Source organism: Drosophila subpulchrella, chromosome X (genome assembly GCF_014743375.2).
Source record: "Drosophila subpulchrella strain 33 F10 #4 breed RU33 chromosome X, RU_Dsub_v1.1 Primary Assembly, whole genome shotgun sequence".
NCBI classification, from domain to species: domain Eukaryota; kingdom Metazoa; phylum Arthropoda; class Insecta; order Diptera; family Drosophilidae; genus Drosophila; species Drosophila subpulchrella.
The window spans coordinates 14,289,945-14,315,381 of NC_050613.1; the positions used below are offsets into that span (position 1 = coordinate 14,289,945).

The following is a 25,437-nucleotide window of genomic DNA, read 5'->3' on the forward strand; positions in this document are numbered from 1 at the left end:
TCTTTCATTTCTTTTTCCACACGTCTCCTCTGTGTTCTCTGCTCTGGGGTTCCTTTGTTTTCTTCGCGATTTTTTGTTGGTGGATATCGTTGCGCGACATTTGCATAAGCCCGCATAGAGCCACGCCCCCCGCCCTGCTTATCCACGCTGAGGGTGCACTGGGAAATTCAAGAAGACTTTAAATTACAACGAGACTCAATGCCAGAACCCTGGATATTTATAGTGAAACGAAGCAGTTGGGAATTATAACGTCGCGCACGAAAATAAAGGGTCACACTGTACAGCGACGAAAAAATATGGTAACATTGATTTTTTTTCAAAAGGTATAGGAAGAAAGATTTATTTTTTTAGTATGACAGTGAAAAATGAATACTTAAAAAAAGTTTATTATATATTATGAAAAAAAAGGATATTTTTTATGGTATACAGAAGATTTTTGTGTATTTTAATGTTTTTTTAAGGGGACTCTTCCAACAGTGCATATTTGTCATATGGTATATATAACCCGCCCAGCACCCAGTGCACTTTATTATTTACTGCATTTCCAATATTGCCGTCGTTGCAGTTGCAACACCCCCCACCCATTACCACCCCCCTGGAACGTCCTTACCCCGCTACTCGTGGTCCAATCATGCGCAAGGACAAAATGCATTTCCAAATTGATTGAAGGCGCGCTTCAGCTAGATAACTAATCAATAAATTATTGAAATAATATGCCAATATAAATTACCAATTCAAATCGAAATATATATTTTTCAAGTCTAAATGGACATGAAACATGAACATGAAAATTGATTAAAAATTGAAATTTAAAATGTCGAACATAGTTAGTAAATTACTCGATAAAAATTCAATATATATAAATATATTACAAAAAAAATAGCCAAATATGTCAAACATTCTTCATTTATCGCAACAACTTTTTTTAAATATCTTTATATTTTATACATATCTCATATATTATAATTTATATTGTTTTTGCCATACATATACATACACTGTTCATTTATATTTTTTTTAACCGCTGGGCGCTGAAATATATGCAACACTTTCTGTTATTCAACTGCACCAAATCATTTTGCCAAAGAAATGCAACAAAAATAAACAAATCGTTCCAAAAACAAAACGGAAAAGTGCAGAAAAATAGAAAAACCAAATGCATGTCCTAATTGATGACAGGGCAAACATGGGAAAAGCATGGAAGAAGAAGTAGTGGAGCCAATAACAACAACGGGGGGAAAATCGAAACTTAGCAAAACAAAAGCTAAAACCGAAACCGAAACCGAAACAGAAACAGAAAACGCAACGAAGTTTTGCACAATTTAGTGCACAATGTTGCCATTTATTGTTGTTATTGCTGCTGTAAAATTGACTTAACTGTACTGCAACAGCAATAATAGCAGCACCCTACCCCTGAGTCACCCCAAGCCTACACTGTAAAAAATAAGTCACATGTAGTAGAAATGCATTTGAAAAATGTAATATCCCATCTTGCAGACACTTAAAGTGGTGCTTGGTCACACTGTTGGCTTGCAGCAACCTGCATGGTCACACTGCAAATTTCATCGAATCATCAAAATAACCATATTTTTAATCTTTCTTAAAGCATTAAATTATATTTTGGAATAACTTTATTTCAAACCAAAATATATTAATTTTTTTCTGTGCATAAAAGCATTAGAAATTCCCTCCTTGGTCTAACCCTTTTTTTATTTGTTGCTACTGGTTGGGGAACTTTGTGCCCATTATTGATCCATGGCATATAGGAGAGACTATTCCACCTTAACCGAGGGGCGTAACCTCGCTCAACTCTCGACCCCCCTGCCCTTTTGGCCCCCCCACACCCAACGCCCCTCATGGGCATGCCTAATACGGGTCTTTATTTAATTTAATGCCATTTTGTGCTGCCACCACACACAAAAGGGATGAAGCCGATGGAACAACAACCGCAGGAGCAAAGAACAACTTAATATTCATAATAATAATACGAGCAAATAGACTCTCGGAGAGATAGGAAAACATCAAATGCCACGGAGGGAAAAAGAATTTGGATTTTTTGGCTAAATTTCCATTTAATCGTGGGGAAAAAAAAATAATAAAATTACAAAATTACATGAGAATCAGAAATATAAAAATAAGGTATTAATTTAGTAATTCTTTTAAATTGAGACACTTTATGAGTCAATCATTTTTGTACTTTTCCCCCCTACAACCTTTGACAGATTCTTCGTAACAGTCGTTTACATTTGCCTAAAGGTTGTGTAGCTACCTCGAAATTCCAGCGATTTCTTGTAATTTCAAATGCGCACTCAGCAGAACCTTCTTTGTACCTTCATTAGGAGATAGATACACTGTGCAAAATTTAAAATTGAGATTAGAAATATTTAAATGATAAAAAATCATACATTAAATGATTTCATAGAAGAAGAAATGTAAGTCAAAAGAAGTCAAAAATATTTTGATTCTTATACATAGCATGGTCACACTATATTTTACTTCAAGTATTTAATAAATGTTTCTTTTTTTAACAGAATAATGACAATTTAAAAGCCCATGTCTATTATTTAAATTAATAGGTTAACTGAAGTTCACAACGTATGTACATAAATGCAAATGCTTTATAAATATTCAGCAAAATAAAAATTCGTCAGTGTGGCCGTACTCATTACTGCGTGAATGATTCATTCGATAGTCGCTGCAGTTGCTGCCATTCCCATGTAAAAGTTGCTCCACTTGGGCCCATGTATATATGTGTTTGTGTCTGTATCTGTGTGTGTGTGTTTAAAAAAGAAATTGTTTATTATACAGCAGAAGGCGGAAGGCTGCGCTGCATTCGCCTCCTTGCAACAATAACACAAAAAGTACAAAAAACACTAGAAAAATGATAAACACATGTCCGCTTGGGCGCCTTGTCTTACCACCCCCTAAAACCCCCTCTAAGTTCCCACGATAGCAGGCGCCTTGTTGCACATGAATAGACACGCACACACATGCAATTACCCCCCCCCCCCCCCCCCCCTCCATTTTCCCTTTATTTTTCCGTACTTTGCTTAAACGCTTTAAATTGTTTTCCATTTTCCTTTTTTCTCCTTTTTTTCGTTGTTGTTTTGGGGAAAGAAAATTTGTACCCAAGCGCATTTGGGGAATTTAAACTCATTTTGTGAGCCTTTTGGTAAATCGCTCCGGACCTTGTCCCTTTCCCCTACATTTCCTTCTAGGGAATACACTGAATAAAGAGCAAATGAAAGTTATATACCTCAGACAAAACACTTTTCCAAATTGGTTTAATTTAATACGTCAACTTTTATATGAAAATAAATGGTAAACTAAATTCTTGATATATTTTAAATATGCAAGTTGTCAAAACTTTCAATAAACGATAAATTACAAAAACATTTAGCTTTAAATTTTAAATTCAGATTATAAATAATAGAAAAAATGTTTTTAGTAAAACCATGACTATAATTGAACTTAACAGTTGATAATTTAAAACTTAATAAAACAGCAGTGCTATTAATTAATTAACGCAATTCGCGTAACTATTTAAGCCAACAAGCAGCTGATGATGTGACAGCAATGAAATAATTCCCCTGGAGTTAATTACAGAGTTAACCCGTTTATTCGCAGGAATTCGCTGGATTCCAATTGAATCAATTTCCAATTAGAATTTCACAACGCTCAATCACTTTGCAGCGCCATCTAGTGTAAATATTGTTAAGCCCTTGGCCTGCGGGTCAAGAAAGGCCAACATTTGAACTTTACTCGCGGGGGCGAAAGAGACGAAAGCGTTTAACAAGGCGTAGACAGGGGTTGGGGCTTTTTTAATTTCAATAAAGCATTTTAAAAGGGGATGTTGCTCAGGTTCAATCAGTACTTTAATAACCGTCAGAACATATTGCAGGTAGTATATAAGTCTTAACGAGCCGGATCTGATCTTAAGGCATAGGAATGATGACTAAAATATTTTTTTTTTTAAGTTTAAAAATTATAACTTTGGTATTTTTTGACATTTTCATTTCTTCTCTTGGGAATATCATTCTTTTAATAATTCAGAATTTGAAATAAAATTTTAAACAAAATCGGGCAACTTTATTATATAGGTGCCATAGGAACGGACAAGGTCCGTTATAACCCTTAAAATGAAAAAAATTCTTTTTTTTAAGATAATGAGCCTAAAAATATTATATCATTATATTATGTTATTATTTAACAATGAGTTGTTATAACTTTTTATACGAATATTCATTAGAAGTCTTTAAAATGGACAGCTTTTAAACAACTTTGAAATTTCTTTAAACCCCTTATTAAATGCCTGTGTGCGCCTCTGATCTATTGTTCAATAGAGGTACCAAAAGGGCGTGGTGAAGTGATGGGGCGAGGGGGGGCTGAAGCCGGACGGTGGGGGTGGTGCGCTTTGCTTTATTGTTATAGCGCAAACAATTTCGTGTCATCCGCAATTAGGCAGGCTTCAGGCTCAGGCTCGCGTAATATCGATTTAATTGCGCCCGCTGGCCAAGGGGGGGTTAAGATGACCCATTAGGGGGTTAAGGGGGCCTGATAGCACCCAGCATATATGCATGATGTATCCAAAAACAACAACAGCAACCACAAGGTGGTCAAAGTAGCCACGGTGAATTGAAAGAAAAGCGAATGCGACACGCAAGGATTCAAAAGACGTAAATGAATGATTCGTCAAATTTGAATACCAGTCATGCAATTAATGAGTGACAGAAAAAGCAAGAACATTTAAATTTTAAAAGTGTATTTTTTAAATTAGCATATTTAGTAAAAATAACATTTTGAAATAAAAAGAAGTACGATTTAAAAAAATCGTACAAATGTTATTTAGTTCTAAAAGAAAATATTTCATAAGTTATTTAATTAATTCAATGTCTTAATATTTATAATCAAGTGAAGAACTCTCCACTAACCAAATTTCTCATCTTTCTTTTATTTACAGGTAAGACGTGCTTCTAAAAACATGAGATTATAAGAACTCAATTTACCTAGGTTAAGTAGTTGGGTAAGTTTAATATTAGCTAGTTAACTTTTGTGGCAACTTTAATTTAGACTCACTGCCACTTTAAGGGATTCACTGTCCCCATTATTCTCGAAATTAAGCTGCAAATGCGCAAAAAGAAGGACACGTTTCGGCTTCGTTGTAATCCGATCTAGATCCCCATAACCCCCTTGGCCACCCCCCCTGGAATTTCCCGCACTACATGCATAATTGAATTTAGTGTACCGCTCAGTCTCAGTCTCAGTCTCATTCTCACTCCCCGTCGAACTGAATGAGGTTCCAATTTGATTGCATTAACATTTGACATCGTCAGGAGCGCAGGACTTCTGGTCATGGATGGAGGAGACGTGCCACAACACAAAGGGCACAGCACACTCGCTTGCACTGGCAGAAATAAGGGGCAACTGAGTGCTAAATTCGAGATCATTGAAATTCAAGAATTATAAAGTGGCAAAAACAAAGATTTAAAAAAAAGCATGGTATCCACATAGAAAATAGTTTAAATGAAAAACTGTAGAGGTTGCAAATCACTTAAGCCCTTATGACACTTGTTTTGATTAACTAACGGGAATTATTTTTAAAAGTCATGGCAATTTAAATATAAAGTATGATATGATATATATGATATATGATATATAATATATTTATATATATTCATAAAATTTTGTTAAGCTTTAGACCCATTTTGCTTTAGGTGGCCCTGACTTTTTAAAAAAAGCCTGGTCAGTTAGCCAAAGCAAAAAGCAAGTGTCATAAGGCCATAACAAAGAGTAATCTTTCTTAAAATAACTTTCTAGGGTATAAAACTTCGGAGGAATAAAATCACTTGTTTAAAAGAAATACCTAGTTTTAAAAAAAATTAAGTAAAGAGTGTTTAAAGTAATAATCACCTGTTCACAGTGGTGAAACTAATTCTACAAGCTTGGGTGGGCAAAGGTAGTGACCCCTAAGGAACCATATTTTCTTTCAGTGATCCCACACAGATGTGTGCATACATTAACAAAAGGTTTTCGTCCTTTCTGCGGCTGCCTGTGTTTCTGATGGTAAAGTTGCTTTGTTGCCGGCCTCCGTTTAATATGCAGGATTTTGTTATTAATATTCAATTAAAAGGCTTCAGCTGGAGTGGTCTAAAAAGGGGGAGGGGTCACGTGGGTGCCGAAGATGGGGGGTTTTGGTAAAAGATGCCTTGGGGGCGTGGCCTTTGGCAAGTGCGAAGGCGGCTCGAAAAGTTTTGCTTAACTCCTCGATGCTTTTTCCTTCTTTGCTTTATTTAACTTTTGGGCCCCAAACAAAAAAAAATTGATGAATTTATTGGCCTTGCCACGCCCCCCAGCCCCCTTCTCGCCGACGCCCCTGACTAATTTATGGCTGCTGCTGATGAGCAGGAAGAAGAAGAATAAGAGGCACCAGCTGAGCAACATAAATTTGATTACGATTTTTGTTTTTTTCTAACAGTGGGAACAGTTATACGCCACTAACTGTTCTCAGTTGTGGCATTTTGTGATATTAAAGTGGTTTTTGAATTTTAGGCAGGTAAAAAAACAGTTTAAAGTAACTTGAAGTTATTAATAATCATTTTTTTACTTGTGAACTTAATTAATATACCTAACAATACAAAAAAAATTGTTTTCTTCTTACTAAAATATATTTTCTTATTAGCTTTAAAATTATTTTGATAATTGTCTAATTGTATTTACCACTTTAGAATTTCTTCCCATTTTATTTACACTTCATCTTGAAGTTATTCGCTTTATGAAAAGTAAACTTCTGCCAACAAAAAAAAAAAACAATAAAAGGATAATAATCACATGGCAATCCCAAAGTGTGTGTGCGTTGGTTAATTTGCTCGAGTGTGAGTGTGTGTGGCGTAGTTTTCCAAAGTGGAGGAAAAACTTTTGTTTACACAATGCTGGGAATGAAAGATATTTCCAGCGAAAATTCCTTCGTGAGGGATCTAATTAACATAATGTTGGGAACACCCCCGCCCAATTTTTTTCCACCATCTCTATGACACTGCATATGTGAGAGTATAGGTGTGTCTGTGTATTTGCTTGTGTGTGTCATTAGCGTTTTCGTGGCATGTGTTCTCCGCTTTTTCCGTCTCCGGTTTATTTAGTCCTCCAACACTTTGAGAAAAATCTGTATAAAAATATTTAAATAATAATTACTAAACTACTAAACTAAAGACCTTTTAAAAACCCAGATATTATACTGACCACTCAAAATATCTATTCCATTTTTAAAATATATTTTTTAATTGTTAAACATTCCTGTAAATTGTTGAATATTAAAAAAAACCATTTCAAATTGGGCCTTAAAAATCACAATTATTTCTCTGCATATCTTAGTTATCTGTCTCTTTCGCTCTGCTGTATACCCGTCTCTTTCGCTTTTCCTTTTGCGGTGGCATTTTCAGCACGTGCGTTTCCAACAATAACAACATTAGTAGCTAAACTGAACCCAACTAAAGTACCTACAAAGGCAACGGCAACAACGCTGACAGTCGGCAATTACAATAAACAAAACAAAACGCAGCGAATTCTGGAAAATGGTGAAAATGAAGAAAAACCAGAGGGTGTGAGGAAAAGACACAACAACAGAAAGGAAATGGGTTACTCGTACAAAGGAAACGAAAAGGTGGGGTCTCGAAAACTGTACAATGCCCTGATTATGGTTATAAGTCGAAAAAGTACAGTCAGAAGGCGATTAACGCGAAGCAAATGCATTAGAAAGAATTTACCAACACTTAATGCATGGAATCCAAGGGGAGGCTAAGCACTTATCTAAAAGTTAACCAACCTAATTGTATATGATTACGTTTATGTTTAATTAAAGATACATTCCATTGTTTGAATATTATTTTGTTTGTTTAAAACTGATCAATGTTGTATGTAAGTTATGAACATATGTTTTCTATCGAGGAAAACATATACTCAAGCACCTTTAAAATTGTGTTTAAGGCATATAATTATCATTTTCCATTTTTATACTTGAACCATAATTTTCATTGGACAATCCCATTTTACATTTCACCCAACCCAAAATATTTTGATAGGAGCTAAAGGTTAATAAACCTCTATATTTGTCCTGTTCCAGTTCACATAACTCTGGACAATCGTGGTGATTATAGTAATTCATGATCTTAGGGACAATAAAAACCAAGTGACACAGCGATGGCAGACCGAAAGTAATTTTAATGTCTCGCCTGGAAGTACATAAAAGCCGAAGTCGGGGAAAAATGGGGAAGAAATGCCCAATCCTCCGTGTCCCAAGCACGCAAAAGAAAATGGGGGAAATTTGTGCGGGTTCGGGGGGGCTAGAGACTATTGGGGAAGTGGTTTTTACTATCCAACGAGAATCTACCGCAACTAAAAACAAAAGTTATGTGTGCACGAAAAATCATGTCCAGTCATTTCCTGTACAACTTTTGGTCGAAGGACCCATGGGGTCCTGCCACAAAAAAGTGGGGTTTCGGGGGCCTACTACCCTCAACTACCAATCCCCAATCCTCAAGCCAAGCGGCTTTCGTTCGGTGGCCTTTTATGGTCATAAAAATTTTATTATAATTTTTAATAATTTAGGCAAGCATATTGCTGCCAGCGAAGCGAACCCAAAGCTTTCCAAAGTTTTTCCACAGTTTTCCTTTGCCTTTTGTCCGAACCCTAGCCCCCCACCTCACTATCACCTGGCATATACGCACGCCGGGCATTTCCGGCTCTATATATGCCCGGACTTTTCTGGGGGGGACGGACAAAATACGGACGGACACGGATACGGACAGTGGAGCACAGTAGTCGCAGTCAAAGTGCAAATGCCGTAAATCATGGGGCTGGTAAACAAGCAACAGAGCAACAGAGACCCGCACAGAAAACAGGACGTAAAATAATCAAACGCTATGCGAATAGCACCGCAAAATATCCTGGAAAAATGTGATTCAATTCCCGAATAATCACTTTAAAATGTATCACTAGTTAAGACCCAACAACAATCAAATAATATTATATATTATTAATATTATTATTCAATGTAGCTCATTTCTCGATGGGGATTATAAAAATAGCAGTTCTTTCACTTCAGCTTAAATACTTTTGAATTAAATTTGTAAAACATATAACTTTAACATTGTACATTATTTTTATTAAATATAGACAACTTGGGATTTCTTTGAATAACTAATAATAAAAGGCTCTTCAAATATAACCATTCCTAACAATCATAATTATTAAAACATCTCTTTTCATTGTTTTTATTTCGGTAATGTTTAGAATAAAAGCCAAAAAGGAAATATACTTTAATACTAAGTTATAGATTTTTTAATTGACATTAAAAATCTATTTGAAGTTGAAATTCCCTTACTCTTCGAGGGTATCGAAAAAGGAAGAGAGTCCCCAGCGAATAGCAAAAGAATAGTCGTATAGCTATAGCCGCAGCTAAAGCGATAGCGATACGGATTGGTGGCTTATATACGCTGTTTTTCGGCGCGTTTCGTTAGCGTTTCAAGCGCGTTTTTGAGCTCCGTTTTTCCGAGTTTTTCGCGCTTTTTTGTTTTCCGTTCCGTCGTTTCCTTTTTTTTTTTTTTTGTTGTTTTGTTTTTGGTCTTCCAAAGGTGGCGCCAATTTGATGAAATCGTTAGCATTTCCTTTTGGTTAGTTGTCGAAAAGGGGCAAAAAGGGGTTAAAAGGGAAAAACGGGGAGATTTTCCATCGTTAGAGTCAAGGATAAGGTGAAACCCAAACAAGCACGGAAATTTCACACGTGTGCACTCGATAAGGACTTCAAAATTGTTTCGCCCGGCTTTCAAATGTTCAACTTTGGTCGACATTTCTTACATATTTTAAGCACTTTCAAGACCAGGAAAAACACATTTTTTACAAAAGTTATAAGTTTGGCTTTGAAAAAGAAAGTTATATTTATAATTAGATTTCATTTTAGTATAATATTAAATAAATCCACAATTTCAATGTTTAAACTCAAATCATAAAATCCATAAAAATAATTATTAGTTTTTTAAATTATTCCCTATCTTTAAACTTGTACTTAGAATCAAAGCTTAGAATCAATATGTGTAAATAAACATTAATTATATTTGCCTTTAAAAAATAAATTTTCGGATTTATTTATGAAGCGATTTTATAACAAACAAGCATAAATTAGTTTCTGCAATTGCACTCGATAAATGCAATATTTTCAACTGGCATTTCCCGCTGCTTTAAATGTTCTTAGGTAAGCACCGATTTTCCCAAATAAAAAAAAACCAAAGGAAAATGCGAAAAGCAAACAAAAGCCGCAAATGCCAAGGCCAAACACCAACTGACAAGGGGATGAAGGGGAAAAATAGGAAGACGTCCTATCCCATATGTCATACATATGTTTGGCGGCCTGTTTGTTTATGGGGGCCGCGTTCAGTTGTTGGAAAATGGAAGTGAGGATATGTACACAAGCCCAACGGAAAATACAAAAAATAGGCGACACAAAGTGTGAAAAAACGCGTTCCAAAACCGTTGAAAAAAAATGGAAATGGAAAAAAACTGCATAAGGCGGAATACATTTCAATTTTAGCAACATGTAGAGAAATCCGAATGCAAAAAGTAATACATTCTTTAGAATTGTTACTAAGAAGGGAAATACATTTATTATAGCGGGTATAGTAAAACCGTAAAACCTCTAAACACAGTTTTGAAAAGCTTCCATTAGGGTTTTTTTAATGTTTTTATTGGCATCTTTTGACTAGCAATATAAATACCCGGTTTTAGAATTAAATAAAATATTATTTACATATTTATTTTTATTTATTAAGTGCTAACTAATAATTAAAATTATGAGCTAGCAATGATGTTCTCGATATTACTATATGCCAATACATATTATTATGAAAACGTAAATGTTTTTCTTCAAATTACAATGATTTTATTTTTTTAATTTAGTGTAGGTCACAGTTAAAAGACTTCTTGCTTTTCTTTTGGTACACCAGATGCAGTTACATTTACAGCTTAGCAGCAGTTGCAGTTGCAGTCTGCTGCAGTTGATGGCACAAATCCAGACAACTGACAACCCCACATATTCCGCTCCATAATACCAGATTTTTTTTTCATGTCATTCTGGCCTTTCATTTGGTTTAAACTTGACCCACAAAACGAATTTTATTGCATTCGTTTGCCATTCGAGAAGTGAAAGGTGAAAAGGTCGGAAGGGGATTTTAAAAAGTCGAATCTCCTTTGCTGGCGCTCTGGCTTGTAATTATTTTTTACAGCATCTGTTTTCATCCAGATTTTATTCATTGCGAAACGGAAAGCTGTAATTTAATAAGAGAAAAACATAAATAGCGAAAAAACTTGAGGGAATAAAAAGGGATTATAAAAAAAGAAGCAAGAGCACAAAAACAGGATAGGTTAAACAAATGTGGCTGGAAGTACTTAAAAAAACTTTTTTTAATTTGTACTAGGCAACTTTAACATTAGCACCATAATTTATTGTGTTTTCTATTAATGCTGAATAAATTCTTAAACATAACACTTAATGTTTTCTACATTTGACATATACACAGTCAATTGTGTGCCACCTAGCGGTCACAACCGAAATGTACTGACGCCATCTTTTAGTGGTCTTTACTCAAGTAGTGTAATGTTAAAATGTTCTTTAAATTTACACTCCAATTAAAGTCTATTGTTAAAAGTAGAATTTTTGAAAACTTTGATGTATTTTTTAAATATTTTCCAATATTTTTGAGCAATTCTTATCCATCAACAACAAAATTGATGGAATCTACGCGGTAAATAAGTCCTACTTCCAAAATAAAAATATTTTGTGCTTACTTGTAGATTCTTTTATAAATGATATAGCAATAATTCTGTGAAATCTCTCAATAAACTAATGTTTTTGTCACATTTTGGACATATTATAATATTTAATTTAACTTCATACTCACCCAACGATTTCCGTTTTCCTTCCTTCCAGCTGAGTTAACAATTGCCCGGTGAAAATGAAGGGAATGCGCAGCAGTCGCCTCCTGGTGCTGCCACTGGGCCTTCTGCTGATCCTGACGCTGCTCCTCCAACCGATTGCCGTCCAAGCCAAGTCGAAGAAGAACAAGTCCAACCAGAACTCACACCACAGTGACTCCTCCTCCGCGTCCTCGAGTTCCTCCTCATCGGCGGGCTCCTCGTCCTCGTCGAATGATGAGAACAAGCCGAAAAGCGGCGATAATGGGGGTCAGCACTTCGCCATGGAACCCCAGGATCAGACGGCTGTCGTGGGCTCCCGAGTAACACTGCCCTGCAGGGTGATGGAAAAGGTCGGTGCCCTTCAGTGGACCAAAGATGACTTTGGACTTGGTCAGCATCGGAATCTCAGCGGTTTCGAACGCTACTCGATGGTGGGCAGCGATGAGGAGGGCGACTTCTCCCTGGACATATATCCCCTGATGCTGGACGACGATGCCAAGTATCAGTGCCAAGTGGGTCCGGGTCCGCAGGGTGAACAGGGTATACGATCGCGATTCGCTAAGCTAACCGTTCTGGTGCCACCGGAAGCGCCGAAGATCACACAGGGGGATTATCTGGTAACCACCGAGGATCGCGAAATCGAATTGGAATGCGTTTCGCAGGGTGGCAAACCCGCAGCCGAAATCACATGGATCGATGGTCTGGGCAATGTCCTCACCAAGGGCATTGAGTATGTCAAGGAACCCTTGGCCGATTCACGTAGAATTACCGCCAGATCCATATTGAAATTGGCGCCCAAAAAGGAACATCACAACACAACGTTCACGTGTCAGGCACAAAATACAGCCGATAGGACCTACAGATCGGCGAAACTCCTCCTCGAGGTCAAATACGCGCCCAAGGTCACCGTTTCGGTGGTGGGTGGTGCCCTGGCGGGCGGTAAAATTCCCGAGGGCGCCGAGGTCATCCTAAGTTGCCAGGCCGACGCCAATCCCCATGAACTCAGCTATCGTTGGTTCATCAACGATGAGCTAATGACCGGTGATTTTACCACCAAAATGGTGAGTTTTTTTAAACAATGTCCTGGTAAACAATCCCTATAACTTTTATTATTCCTTGCCAGATTATTCACAATGTAACGCGGCAATATCACGAAGCCATTGTCAAGTGCGAGGTGGTCAATGCAGTGGGCAAAAGCGAGGAAAGCGAGACACTGGACATAAGTTGTAAGTAATACCGTATTATTATCCCATGTATTCTATATTTTTACCCACACTTTTCTTCGATTTTTGCCCTCTAGTTGGTCCAGTTTTCCGACAGCGCCCCGTTAGTGTGGAGGCAGATCTGGGCGCCACTGTAAGCATGCGATGCGAGGTGGCTGGCAATCCCACGCCCGAAATCGAATGGATCAGCGAGAACAATGATCGGGTGGGTAATCGAATATCGTGTGCTACTGAAGAATTCACGGTTGGAAGACATTTTAGCACTCAATTTTAATTCTTATAATTCATTGCTTCATTCATTCTTTGAGAAAAGTTTTTGTTCGATCATATCGGGCTAAAGAATTCGCGGTGACACCAATGTAATGTAACGACTTTCAATATTTGGAGATTCACTTAGAAAAATGTTGAAGCTATGCTTTGCCCTTATAAAAATTTGTTTAATAACATGTCATAATATCTTATAAGCCAAAAGAATTTGCTAGTATACCTAAGTAATTAAAAACTTTGTATTTGATCAAATCATACTAAAGAATTCGCGTTGACGCCAATGTTTTGATTTCGATATTCACTTCCTTGAGATATATAGCGACCTATCTTATAACATTTGCTGATTACTTATATTATTAAATATGTTAGACGAACATTATTATCCAACAAATCTTTTAGCATATGAGAAAAAATCATATGAAGTTGAAGAATTCGCGTTTGTATGAGTTATTAATATACTATCCCTTTTTTCAGGTCGTTGGCACAGCTGCTGAACTGAAGCTAAAGGTGAGCAGCGAAACGGCTGGCCGCTACTTCTGCAAGGCGGTGGTCAACGGATTTCCCGAGATCGGAGCCGAGGCAACGGTCTATGTGAAGAGGGCCCCCATTATAACATCGCACAAGGTGCAGTTCGGCGGTGTCGGCGGCCGCGTTAAAATCGATTGCCTGGCCTTTAGCATACCCAAGGCGGAGCATATCCTCTGGTCGTTCGAGGGCAAGATCATCAATATGAGCAGTGCCGATCCGGATATATACATATTCGAGGAGCACCATTTGCCGGAGGGCGTGCGAGCCGCTCTGATTATCAGGGACAGTAAGGCCACACATTTCGGGAAGTACAACTGCACGGTGATGAATTCGTATGGCGGTGATTCATTGGTGATAACACTGCTGCGCGAACCGGGAAATATACCCGTACCACTGGTCGTAATGGGCTCCATGTTCTGCGTGGCCACCATTCTGATGATCGTGATGATCATTATTGTGTACAGAAAGCGGCGAAGTAGCAAGAAGCCAATGCCGGCGGATGTCATTCCAGAGGCGTCACGCGGTGGGGATAAACTAAACGAACTGAAGAGCGAACTGCGATCAAAGGCCTATGATGTGGAGTATTCAGAGGCGGGCGGCGATGGTCTGGCCATCAATCTAACCCAATCCCCAATGCCCGATGTTCAGATGAAGGGCGCCACACTGGGCGTTCCACTCGCTGGACCCGTGAAGTTCGATGAACGATTCTCGGGCGATTTCGGTGGCGATCGGTACAATCGGCAGTGCCACATCAAGAATCTGAAGAATCAGCAGGAGACGTCCTACAAGGGCAGTCCCCAGGCCAATGGCTATGCCCACTACTTTGAGTATGCCCTCGATTACAGCCCACCTGGCGAGGGGGCGGCCGTGGTGGTGGGTGGCGGTGTTGGTGGCGGTGTCGGTGGTGCCAAGGTCAAGAACGGTGGCATGAACTCGGCCACCCTGCCCCACTCCGGCGCCTCTGTGAATGGGGGCGGTGCCGGCAATGGGGGCGGGGCCAGTCTGCCACGCAACCAGCGACACGAACTTCAGCAATCCCAGCAGGCAAACGGATTTCTCGGTGAGTTAATTGCCAAATTTATTTATTTTCGTTAAAAAAAAGAGGTTAACACTCCTAAAAGTTCAATACAAAATTTCGTATTAAGCAATCAGGTTACTCTATTTATAAAAGTCAAAAGCATACTTATAGACAGCATTTTTCAAACCTCTAATAATGTCCATTGCCATATACGTAAAAATATTGGTTGTTAAGGTTTCTTAAAGTAAAAACCAACATATCATTTTAAAAAAATCCGGTAGTTCCAAGTAAAAAATCTAATAGAAGTGATTATGTACACTAAAGCATACTTTTGGGTATTATTTTCAAGGCGTTTTTATTCTCTAGAGGCTTACAAAGCAGCTATTTTATGTTTCTCAAAATAAATGCATTTTAAGTAAAAAGAACAAATTTCTAAAAGTGTCTCTATGTAAAAGGTTATATATTTGCAATCCGAAAGATGACTTTATTTTATCACAGCCTACTTTTCGACAGCTTTATAAGTTATTTATTTATTTATTTACTTACAAACTGCTTGCTTAAAGTTAAAACTAAAGCAACAAGGGGCTGCCTAGCCATAGCTACTTAGGCATTAGGCTGGCTTAAAGTCTACAGTTCAATTTTCTATTCGGTTCTTAATTACTAAGGGTATAATTCATTCATGGTATTCGCTTCTTAATTAATAAAGTACATTTCAGGTGTATTAACAAAGTATCTTAATTATAAGAGGTTTAATAAGTTAGATTTCTTAAGGATATCGAGAAGTTGAAGGAGCTTTATAAGTTATTCGCATCGAAAAGTACACTCTTTAATACCATATAGAATAATCATATATAGTTTTTCTATAAAACTAATGGAATTTCTGGACTTTTGCAGGACAACCGTTACTTCAAAACGGCATCGACAGCCGATTCAGCGCCATCTACGGTAATCCCTACCTAAGGACGAACTCCTCGCTGCTGCCACCCCTCCCACCGCCCAGTACCGCCAATCCGGCGGCCACGCCCGCTCCGCCCCCCTATCATGCCGCCCGCCATGGCCACGCCCACCATGCCAATGGTGGACTGAAGCATTTTGTGGGCGGGGCGGTGATTACAACGAGTCCTGTTGGGAATTTGAATGGAATGGGCGGAGGCGGCGGGGGAGGGGGCAGCTCGACGCCCAGCGGCGGAGGGGGCGTGGCAGCGGGGGGCAGCGTTAGCGGTAGCAGTTCGAATTTAACCGCCAGCAGTAATACCCTGGCGGCCACGCCCCTAGCGGGCGGTGGCGGAAGCAGCGGCCAGTGTGCCCAGAGTCCGTCCGGGCAATTTATACTGTCCAACAATGGAAAAGGACATACGCAAAAAGGACCTCTGGCCACACACGTTTAAATAGGTATATTACCCGAAAAACCGGCAAAGTCAGAGAATGATATACATATATATAAAGCATTAGCATATCCCATGAATGTATTAAAAAGCAGAACTTCTAGTGTGTAACCATAACTTTTTTTTTGTCAAAAAATATTAGCGTAATTCTGGTTGAAGTGATGTTAACTATTTTCGAAAGGGTCTGCCAAGGTATAACCAACTTCTATAAATATCATGGCTGAAATTTTAGCACTAAGGACAACTTTTTTTTGTAAATTTGTATCGTACAGACCCCAAGAAAATGGTTAAAATTCCTTAAGAAGCCATGAAAATATATGTAAAAAAAAAATTAGAAAAGAAAACAAAAAACCGTATTGTGATTTATAGCGTTAATTATTTTATGGCAAAGCTCGATGAGTTTTGGAACAGCAAATTATATCAACTAGTGCAAATCTTAAGCTACTTATCGAGTAAAAAAATCGTATATCAATTAAACACGAAACGTATCGAAAAAAAATGAAAAAAAATCATAAACCAACTACAAAACTTCAAAAGTTAATTTTAAACAGCGAGTTGCATACAATTTTAAACAAAACCCGAAAATCAATTCAATTAAATAGAAACATAATTATAACATGCCTGTAGTTAGTTTCAAATAAAAAAAAAAAGAAAAGAAAATGCAAAAGCAGCAAGCAAAAACAATTTTCTAAGCCAAAATTTATCAAATTTTTAGACTTAAATATACATAAATATGGAAAATACGAAACAAAATGAATGCAGTGAGAGAAATATTAAGTGTAAGTGCTGTATTTGACATGTGACCCGGTCAGGAAAAGCCAAAAGTAAATGGAAAATCAAAACCTAAAACCAGCTTTTATATTTTATTTTATTTTTTTTGCAAAAAAAACAGTTTTCTTTTCATAAATACGGGATGATACAGTATTAAAGCAATTAAAAAAATCCCCAAGAAACAAAAACACTAATAGGCTAATTTTTCAAAATATTATTTATCAATATAAATAAACAAAAAATCCACCATTATAGTTACCAATTTAAAACTTGATCGGGTTTCAAGGCTCACAGCATCCAGCATCCATGTGAAAACTTCAATATTTTTTTGCCTAGCCGTTAAGCGAGTAAATGAAAATGCAAATTAAATCAATTATGTAAAGAAACAAATGGATTACTGTATATCGTATATATAGAGCATAAATGTGTATGTCAACGCTTGAATTAAATGACTAGCTAAGATTAGAGAGAGTGTTTGTTTTTTTTTTGTCTGCCTAGTGGTTTAAGCCTATTTATAAACGTAAAAGAAAGGTACATGTAAACAATTTTAAACGTAAAAAATAAAACTTAAAAAAGCTTAGCAACAATTTGTAAAACATTTGAGCGATCTACCAAAAAACGCAACTAAGTGTAAAGCGTAAATTTTTAACACGAAATGCTGCCTTATGATTCCTTGTTGGGTTCTTAATTCATTAAGCCAATACTGTAATTACATTTTTTTTAAACATATACACAAATATACATAATTATCTAACGTAATACAGCAAATGTTTTAAATGTTCTTCATTTATCCTGATTTATTCACTCGAATCCATTTCTATGCTTTCCTTGGCCCATTTGCGCAGAGCTTTTTAAATGGAATAGTTCCGAAAATCGGAAATAAAGATGGTGTTACATTTTTTGGATAATTGTCAAACGATTCAATTAAAAGTTCAATTACATAGAAGTTAAAAAAAAAACGATACGACGTAAAAAAAAGTAAATTGAAATGAAAATCCTATTAAGCCAAGTAAATTATGATAATTGCAAGAAATGTGTATGTAAAGTGCAGAATGCAGAGGAAACGGTTCAGTAAATGAAAACTAAGAACGTATCGCGTGCAAAAGGAAAAGAAAATGAAAATTTAACTTAAGTCGAGAACAACTCAAATTAGTTGAAATAAAAAAGCAAGAAAAAAATGAAATAAAATATTTAAAAATGCTAAAAATAATGTGCATTCTAACTTGGGTGGTGGATTCAAAAATTTAGCAAGTAATTGGAATAACTTAATTTAAAACATTTATTTTATTGAACATTTATTTGCGATTTTACGAGAACTACACTACAAATTAAATTGTCCAAAATGCCCGACATTTTGAATTTTTGCCAAATTTGTTTGTTTTAAAAGTTCTAATTATAAAGTATCAATATAGTATAGTTGTCTACATTGATTTAAAAAAAATGTGAATACAGATTAGAGTTTGTTATCCATGGAATCAACAACTGGGTAACCAGAATTTAAGCCTTTTTCAATCCATGGAGACGAAACTAAGCGGAAGGCAAAGGCTTAGAACCCATTCCACAATCAATTCTAAAAGCAACACGGCAAACTTCAAGCGGATTGACTCTTTATATTTTTATATCGAATATATTGTTCAACTTAAATATTCAAATTAAATACAGGTCATATTGAACGGCATTTTTTAAGGAGGCCATGATTCTTTGGATACTCCTCGAAGAGCCTCTCCGATTCAATACAATTATCCAGGTCCTCCTGTTCTCCAGTACCAATAGTCATGTTAGCAAAAGAGGTGGTGAGATCATCGAAATCAATGATACGCAGCGGGGTACCATCGGATACATCCCAGTCGAATGGCCATTCCCCAGCACTATTTTCTTCATCTACTTTCGAGGAAGATGCCTCGGACATCAGGCATTCCGTTGCCCTTGAGGGTGGAGATTTTGACTTCTCCGCATTCGACTGCCGCATATATTTCTTCCAATTACCCGATGTAGACGGTAGATCGGGATCGCAGAAATCCACATAGTTCTTGCCAACTGGCATTTTGGGTGGAAAGATGGGGTCATCTTCCCGCTTGTCGGGTGGCGGTTCTAAGACCGAGGCACTGAAATGGTTTTAATAAAATGGCTTGAATGATTTGCCTAACTTACAAAAGATGGCTTACCAGGACGAATGGAGTTCAGAAGAGGTTTCTGATTGTAAGTTTCCTCTTATCTCTGGATCTTCTACAGGCATTGGGGCCCTAAATAGAAAAAAAACCATGTGTTAAAAGTACGGAATGAATTCTGGCTAACCAGCTTTGAATAGAAATATATTTGTGGTCCCTACATGTCAAAAGGCTCGACTGGCTCAGATAGGCGTCTGCGCTTGCTCTTGGGCTTCAAGCTTTCCATTCTTCCAGTTTTCGGGATATCAAATGTCGAACTAAATTATAAGCCGTCAACCGTTTTTCACCAACTATATCGGGTTGCTGCGTTAGCAATTTTCGTTTCATAAAACCTATCTGCCTAAAACCAGAGATGTCACCCTACTTCTTTAAAAAGCCAGTAAGCATTATTTATTTAAATAAAATCAGAGCTTGGCTGGCATAACGCAAAAAAGGGTGGAGAATGAGGAATACCATAACTCTTTAAGCTTGTGGTTCAATTTCCAATCCATTGGCTCTCAAAGCTGCAATTTTTTAAAGGTTTCGTTATCATAGTTTAGCGAAATCAAGAAGAACAGCTAAAAGAACGTCTGTTCTGAACAGCTAACAACCAAAGCTAACAGTCCACATCACTCTTCGGAAAATTAATTTTCTTAACCAATCTTTTCATTTTTTTAATAATGATTTTTTTGCTAGTAATGGCAAAAATGAAACATTTTCAGGTTTCAATGCCAATGGATTGCAAATTAAGCAACGAGCTCAACGAGGTATGACACTCCTCATTCTGACCTATATTTGCGTTATGCCAGCCAAAACCCTGATTTCGCATGGCAAAAAATGGGCATTCAGATGTAGATCAAGAAAATTTTTTACTTTAGCGGTTTTTCATTCGTAGTTAATTATTTAAATATTTACCACCTTAAATCAAACGTTTTTGTATTCAATCATGCAAATGAAATGTTTTGTGTTTTATTGAACGTTTAAGAAACTTTACATTCAAAATTACGATAGTTATTTATGCTTACATTTTATACTTTCTTTTTTTGCTAGTGTACAATGTTTGGCAATTGTTAAAAAATAAGTTATACATACATTTATATTAGAGCATTTATATATTTAATTGCTATAAAAGGTAGGAAATTGTTTACCCATAAACAACACGGCGTTTTAGAAATGTTATTAGAAAATGTTACTCGTACGTAGAATGTGCCCCATGTATTTTTTAGCATTTTACACTCTGTTACAATTAAAAATAGCTCTCAAAAAGTGTGTTTATCCCAGAGTTTCTCACATTTTAAACTTGATTCAAGCACAAAATACTTTATTTTTTATAAAAAGTGTTTTTATCTAGCGAATTTAAACAGCTCAAGATATAACTCAATGATGAATGCGGGGTGTTATCTATGGCTCCTCTATCGAAAACAAATTAATTTTAATTTTTTCGAGGCGGTACCTAATGGAGATGTTACCTTGATAGTTTTAAATAATTTATAATAACCTACATTAAAATATAGTTTCAAATCAAAATCAAACAGTTTTAAACGAAATTGTTTTGTAAAAAAAGTTAGCTTCCATTCAATTTGTCAATTTTTCAGCAGTATTAGTAAAATAAAAAATAATCAATAAATTCTACAAAACTTATTTATTTATTTATAAAGAGCTAATTTCTACAAAATGAAAATGTCTTTCTTTCGAAAAATAATAAAGAATTTAAAAACAATTATTTTTAGGGTGACCCCTCCCGGTATATCGGATACACCCTCCCACTTAGTCGATACACCAACCTAACATAGCGCACACACCCTCCCAAGCCTCTATTTATTCTTGAACCGATCTGGCTGTGTTCGAAGAAGCGCGCCAACAAGATGGCGCTTGGCAGGCGGTATTCTTTTTTCGCCAGCGGCCGGTCACACCGCCGTTTCGAACAGATCGGTTTTTTTGAGTGGACGAAACGGTTGTGAAAGCGGACGAGCGTAAAAGTCTGAGGAACCTGGAAAACACACAACACAGTTTTATTTTTTTTTGAAAGTGAGTGCACGCAAGGAAAGCCGACCAAAAGAATAAAGGATATAGAAAAACAACACAAATTGAGAATGGCGCAGCAAGAAAAGCCGCTGAAAAAGGAGTTCTTGTGGAAGGGATAACAGAGCGAAGAAGAAGAAGAAGCAAAGAAACAAGGATTTTTCGAAAAGTGTATCTACCTCGAGTCGCGTGTGTGTGAGTGAGAAGGAGAGTGAAACGAGAGAGGGAGAGAGCAATACGCAAGCGTGCGGCGTCGGTTTGAATTTGAATTTCTGCTCGATCCTCACAAAAAATAAATAAAGAAATACACAAAAAAATAGCGTTTTTTTGGCATTTTTTTTAATGTTTCAAAACGGAAAATGTCGCCGTCGTCGGGAGAGTGCCTCCTCTTAGTTGATCAAATAAAGCTTTAAGTCCTAAAGTTTAAAACTATAAAATAGAGAAACAACCGCTTAGAAAAAAAGAAAACATTTAAATTTAAAAAATATCCTCAAAAATACATCCTCAAAGAGAGACCAAAGAGGAGAGCCGAAAAGAAACGGAAAAGAGGAAAGGAGCGCAGAGAAGAGGTGAAAAACTGGAAAAGTGGTTAACTGGAAAACTGGATTACAATGCAATCGCAGCGCAGCCGACGTCGCAGTCGCGCACCAAACACTTGGATTTGTTGTTGGATTAACAAAATGCACGCCGTTGCGTCGCTGCCGGCGTCGCTGCCTCTGCTGCTGCTGACGCTGGCGTTTGCGAATTTGCCAAACACCGTCCGCGGAACTGGTGAGTAAAGCGGAGACGCCGCTTAGAATGACGGGGACATAGCAAAAGACGCGAGAAAATGGGGTGGGCGCACAAACAGAAATTCCAGGGCTCTAAAAAACGGTTTTATACTCCCAAAACTTATAAAAATCGAAACACTTTTGGGTGTTAGTTGATCCTATATTGTATTATATTAATAGAAAGGGGTTTAAGCCGACTCCCGGGCTTATACACCAAGAACATCTATAAATAGAGCCAATACTACTTAGTTTTATATGGTATTTTATGGTTTGGAACCACTACATGGTTACTTCTTTTAGTTTTTCCTAGACCCTAGTTTAAACCCACTCGAATATCAAATTAAGACTTCCTTTTTTATAAAACTTTACACCTTTGAGTGGATTTATTAAGAACTCCTGTTCCTGTTCATTTCCGATTTATCGTGCAAGAACCTTCAAGTTAGCGAATTTTAAGTTTAAGTAACTAAAAAACCCTTTAATCTACTTCTACTTCTTATCATTTTAAACTAGAACAGCCGAATGGAATGTTCTTTTAACTTAAGAAATTTTAACTGCATTAACCACCAAAGCTTTGATCTGCCAAAAAGGGTTACAAATTAGTTCCAATTGTATTACCTTTAACAGGCAACTTCTTATAACGTACATATCTGCCCTTAATATATATTTCCAAACCATCATCATTATATTTTGTCTATATATAAATATTCTTACACATTAAATATTATTCATGTTAGGTTTATATACCTTCCTTAATCATTGACTGGTTTACTTTATTAAAATCGTTTACATTTTTCATAAATAAGAAACCTATTATTTAATTTGGTGGTTCTATTAGTTTAATTTCTGTAAATAATGATAAAAACACAGATCTTATAAACATTATAAAACCATACCATTTATGATCTTAACTTTAAGGATCTGCAGGGGAATTCGAATCTCGATGAATGCAGCTCTAAAACTTCTTAAAAATATGCCCTCTGTGTTTTTCCCGCTCCCCTTTCGCCCCCTCTTCATCCGACTCCCTTTTGCGCTGCTCCTTCGTTGCCTTCCTTTATGTGGCTTGTGTTCACCGCGCTTCCTTTTCGCTGTCTTCCTTCGCTTCGCTTTGTTGTCAGTTTTCGGACAGGTGGTCGTTTTTTTTCTCTCTCTCTGGTTTCTCTCGCTTCCTCTCTCTCTCTCTCTCTGTTACTCGTTCTTCCTCTTCTTCGCTCTCTGCTGACTGCGCATGCGCTCTCAGATTTGAAAACCCACCTTTTCGAAAAAAAAGACAACCGACCAAGTAAAATAATAAAAAAAGACTGTTTTTACCGTCGGCAAAAGGCATATTTTTCTTTGCCAGTACATTTTCCTTTGTGTTTTTTCTGAGCTATTTGTTTTTCGAGTGGACAACTTCCTTTCCAACTTTTGGAGGTGAACCCTCCGCATGATATATGCCATATATGTACATATAGGGTTTTATTTGACAACTGGTATTTGGCTTGCTATTTGCATATGGAACGGCCGTTGTCTAATCATTGAGTAAATACCGGATCGGATCGGTTGTAGGTGTACTTAGGGTCGATTGCCTCAGTAAAATGTCAACTTTCCACGGAACTCGAAATCTTTTAGGCGGAATTCTGGGCTCAGCGATGAGAAAGTGGGGAAATGCAGCTCACGAATTGATAAACACATTTCAAACTAATATTTAAGCTGAAGAACCCTTATATCATACTAAATAAAATTCAATAATATATTCAAATTTTCAAATTGCCATAAGCGTACATTTGTAATTCTTTTATAAGTGCTATGATTAAAAAATTGTTAAGAAATCTTCTAGTTCTTTATTTTTGGGTCTAAAGATCAATCAATCAGTGCATCTGATATCCCAGCAATTAAATAATCGTTACCAAAATTCTATTCCCTGAACACAAAGGAATTTCATTCTTACTCACTCACTGTTTGTTTCTTCACAGCTGCAACTGAAGATCATTGAACTATTATGTTTATAACTTTTACCTAGGCATTTCCTGAGCTCGGGTTTCCGCCTCCTAAACTCTTTTTTCTGGGTTTATTAGCCATGGGCGATCGTGTGATCTTTGCGAGCCGACAAAACATTTGCATTTCTCAGCTGCAAGAAATTAGCAAAAGGAAGTGGTAGTAAAAAGTAAATAAATGGACTAAGAAAAACTATAAAATGAATTATCATATAGAGAGTTATACACGGATAGAAACAAACCTTTGTTTTTCGAATTATAGGTGGCCAATGATGGTGGAAATTGAGTTAATCAAAATTACAATCGGAACAATTTGCAAAAAATTATTTGATAATTAAATGAGAATAAGAAGCCTTGAGAGATCACTAAGAAACCCTAAGTAGACTTCCATTTTATTTGGTTTATAAACTTGAAAACTGACTAAAGGAATTCGTTTTAAAAACGAACTACTTGAGATTTATTTTCCCTTTTTTGTGCATATTAAGTTCTCACAAATTTACGCCCCATTTGCTCCAATCCAAGTTTGTTCAACTTTGTGCGATCGAACGCCTGCATTTAGCCACCAATTTAGGGTATTATTTTTTTGCAGGCTTAATGTGGCACGTAACGGTTTCGGGGACCAACAACCACCGCATTCGATTTCATCATATCTCGGGGCAAAAGGGACTCTATAGGATGTGTAGCGCATAGGAGGAATAAACGACAGCTGGGCTCCTGGAGCCAAAAGTGAAACAGCAGGAAAGGCAGGAGCAACCCCTGAATCCTGGGCATATTGCACATGCGCGTCCTTTCTGCTGTTTGCTCAAAGATCAAATTACGATATATACATAGTACTATAGTATAGTATGGTATGGTATAGTGAGCGAGTGAGAGGGGGAAATATGTGAGAGAGAGTATCGCTTCAGATACTTTTGTATCTTTTTCCCGCTCTCTCAGCTATTTCCTGTATATCCTGTGGGCACCCCAAAAACAAAAAAAGTAGGAAAACCAAAAACACATTTCTTGACTTTCGTAAGTCACGCACACGACGGTTCCTTAATTAGCCCTCGCCTAGACTCCCAGTATAAATACTATATAAATACCATATGACCCAGGCGCATAGAGTCGGTATTCATAGCGCTGCATAACCATGGTTATGGGTCGTAAAATGTGCATTTTATGATCGGAATGGATCATCCACATAAAGTTGCAACTAAATTTAATGGAAATACAATTAAATGGGGTAGGGGGGGAGCACTTAAATTGAAGGATCGGCTAGAGGATGAGGGTAGGAGACCATCTAGATTTATTACTAAGAAATGTGTACATCAGATGACTACTTAAAACGTAACCTTTAAAGGGGTGCAAATATTAATACACTTTGGAAAGGTCA

General features: G+C 37.0%; 3 protein-coding genes across 3 annotated transcripts in view; 2 read left to right on the forward strand and 1 right to left on the reverse strand.

The window, feature by feature from the left end:
- Window positions 1-17,737, forward strand: part of LOC119556844 (irregular chiasm C-roughest protein) — a 44,809-nt gene extending 27,072 nt beyond the window's left edge. Inside the window, exons 2-6 of the mRNA XM_037869315.1 lie at window positions 11,975-13,022; window positions 13,085-13,187; window positions 13,262-13,389; window positions 13,926-15,039; window positions 15,892-17,737. Of these exons, the coding sequence (XP_037725243.1) occupies window positions 12,000-13,022; window positions 13,085-13,187; window positions 13,262-13,389; window positions 13,926-15,039; window positions 15,892-16,385 (2,862 nt within the window). The 5' untranslated portion in view covers window positions 11,975-11,999 and the 3' untranslated portion in view covers window positions 16,386-17,737. The remainder of the gene's footprint in view (window positions 1-11,974; window positions 13,023-13,084; window positions 13,188-13,261; window positions 13,390-13,925; window positions 15,040-15,891) is intronic.
- A 1,038-nt stretch (window positions 17,738-18,775) lies between these two features.
- LOC119557692 lies at window positions 18,776-19,612 on the reverse strand. Its single transcript, XM_037870565.1, has 3 exons — window positions 19,483-19,612; window positions 19,319-19,396; window positions 18,776-19,258 (listed from the first exon to the last, which is right to left on the reverse strand). Exons 1-3 carry the CDS (start codon window positions 19,545-19,547, stop codon window positions 18,817-18,819), a joined length of 585 nt encoding a protein of 194 aa, XP_037726493.1. The 5' UTR covers window positions 19,548-19,612; the 3' UTR covers window positions 18,776-18,816.
- A 1,638-nt stretch (window positions 19,613-21,250) lies between these two features.
- Window positions 21,251-25,437, forward strand: part of LOC119558289 (neurogenic locus Notch protein) — a 41,654-nt gene continuing 37,467 nt past the window's right edge. The window contains exon 1 of the mRNA XM_037871674.1: window positions 21,251-22,093. Within this exon, the coding sequence (XP_037727602.1) occupies window positions 21,934-22,093 (160 nt within the window). The 5' untranslated portion in view covers window positions 21,251-21,933. The remainder of the gene's footprint in view (window positions 22,094-25,437) is intronic.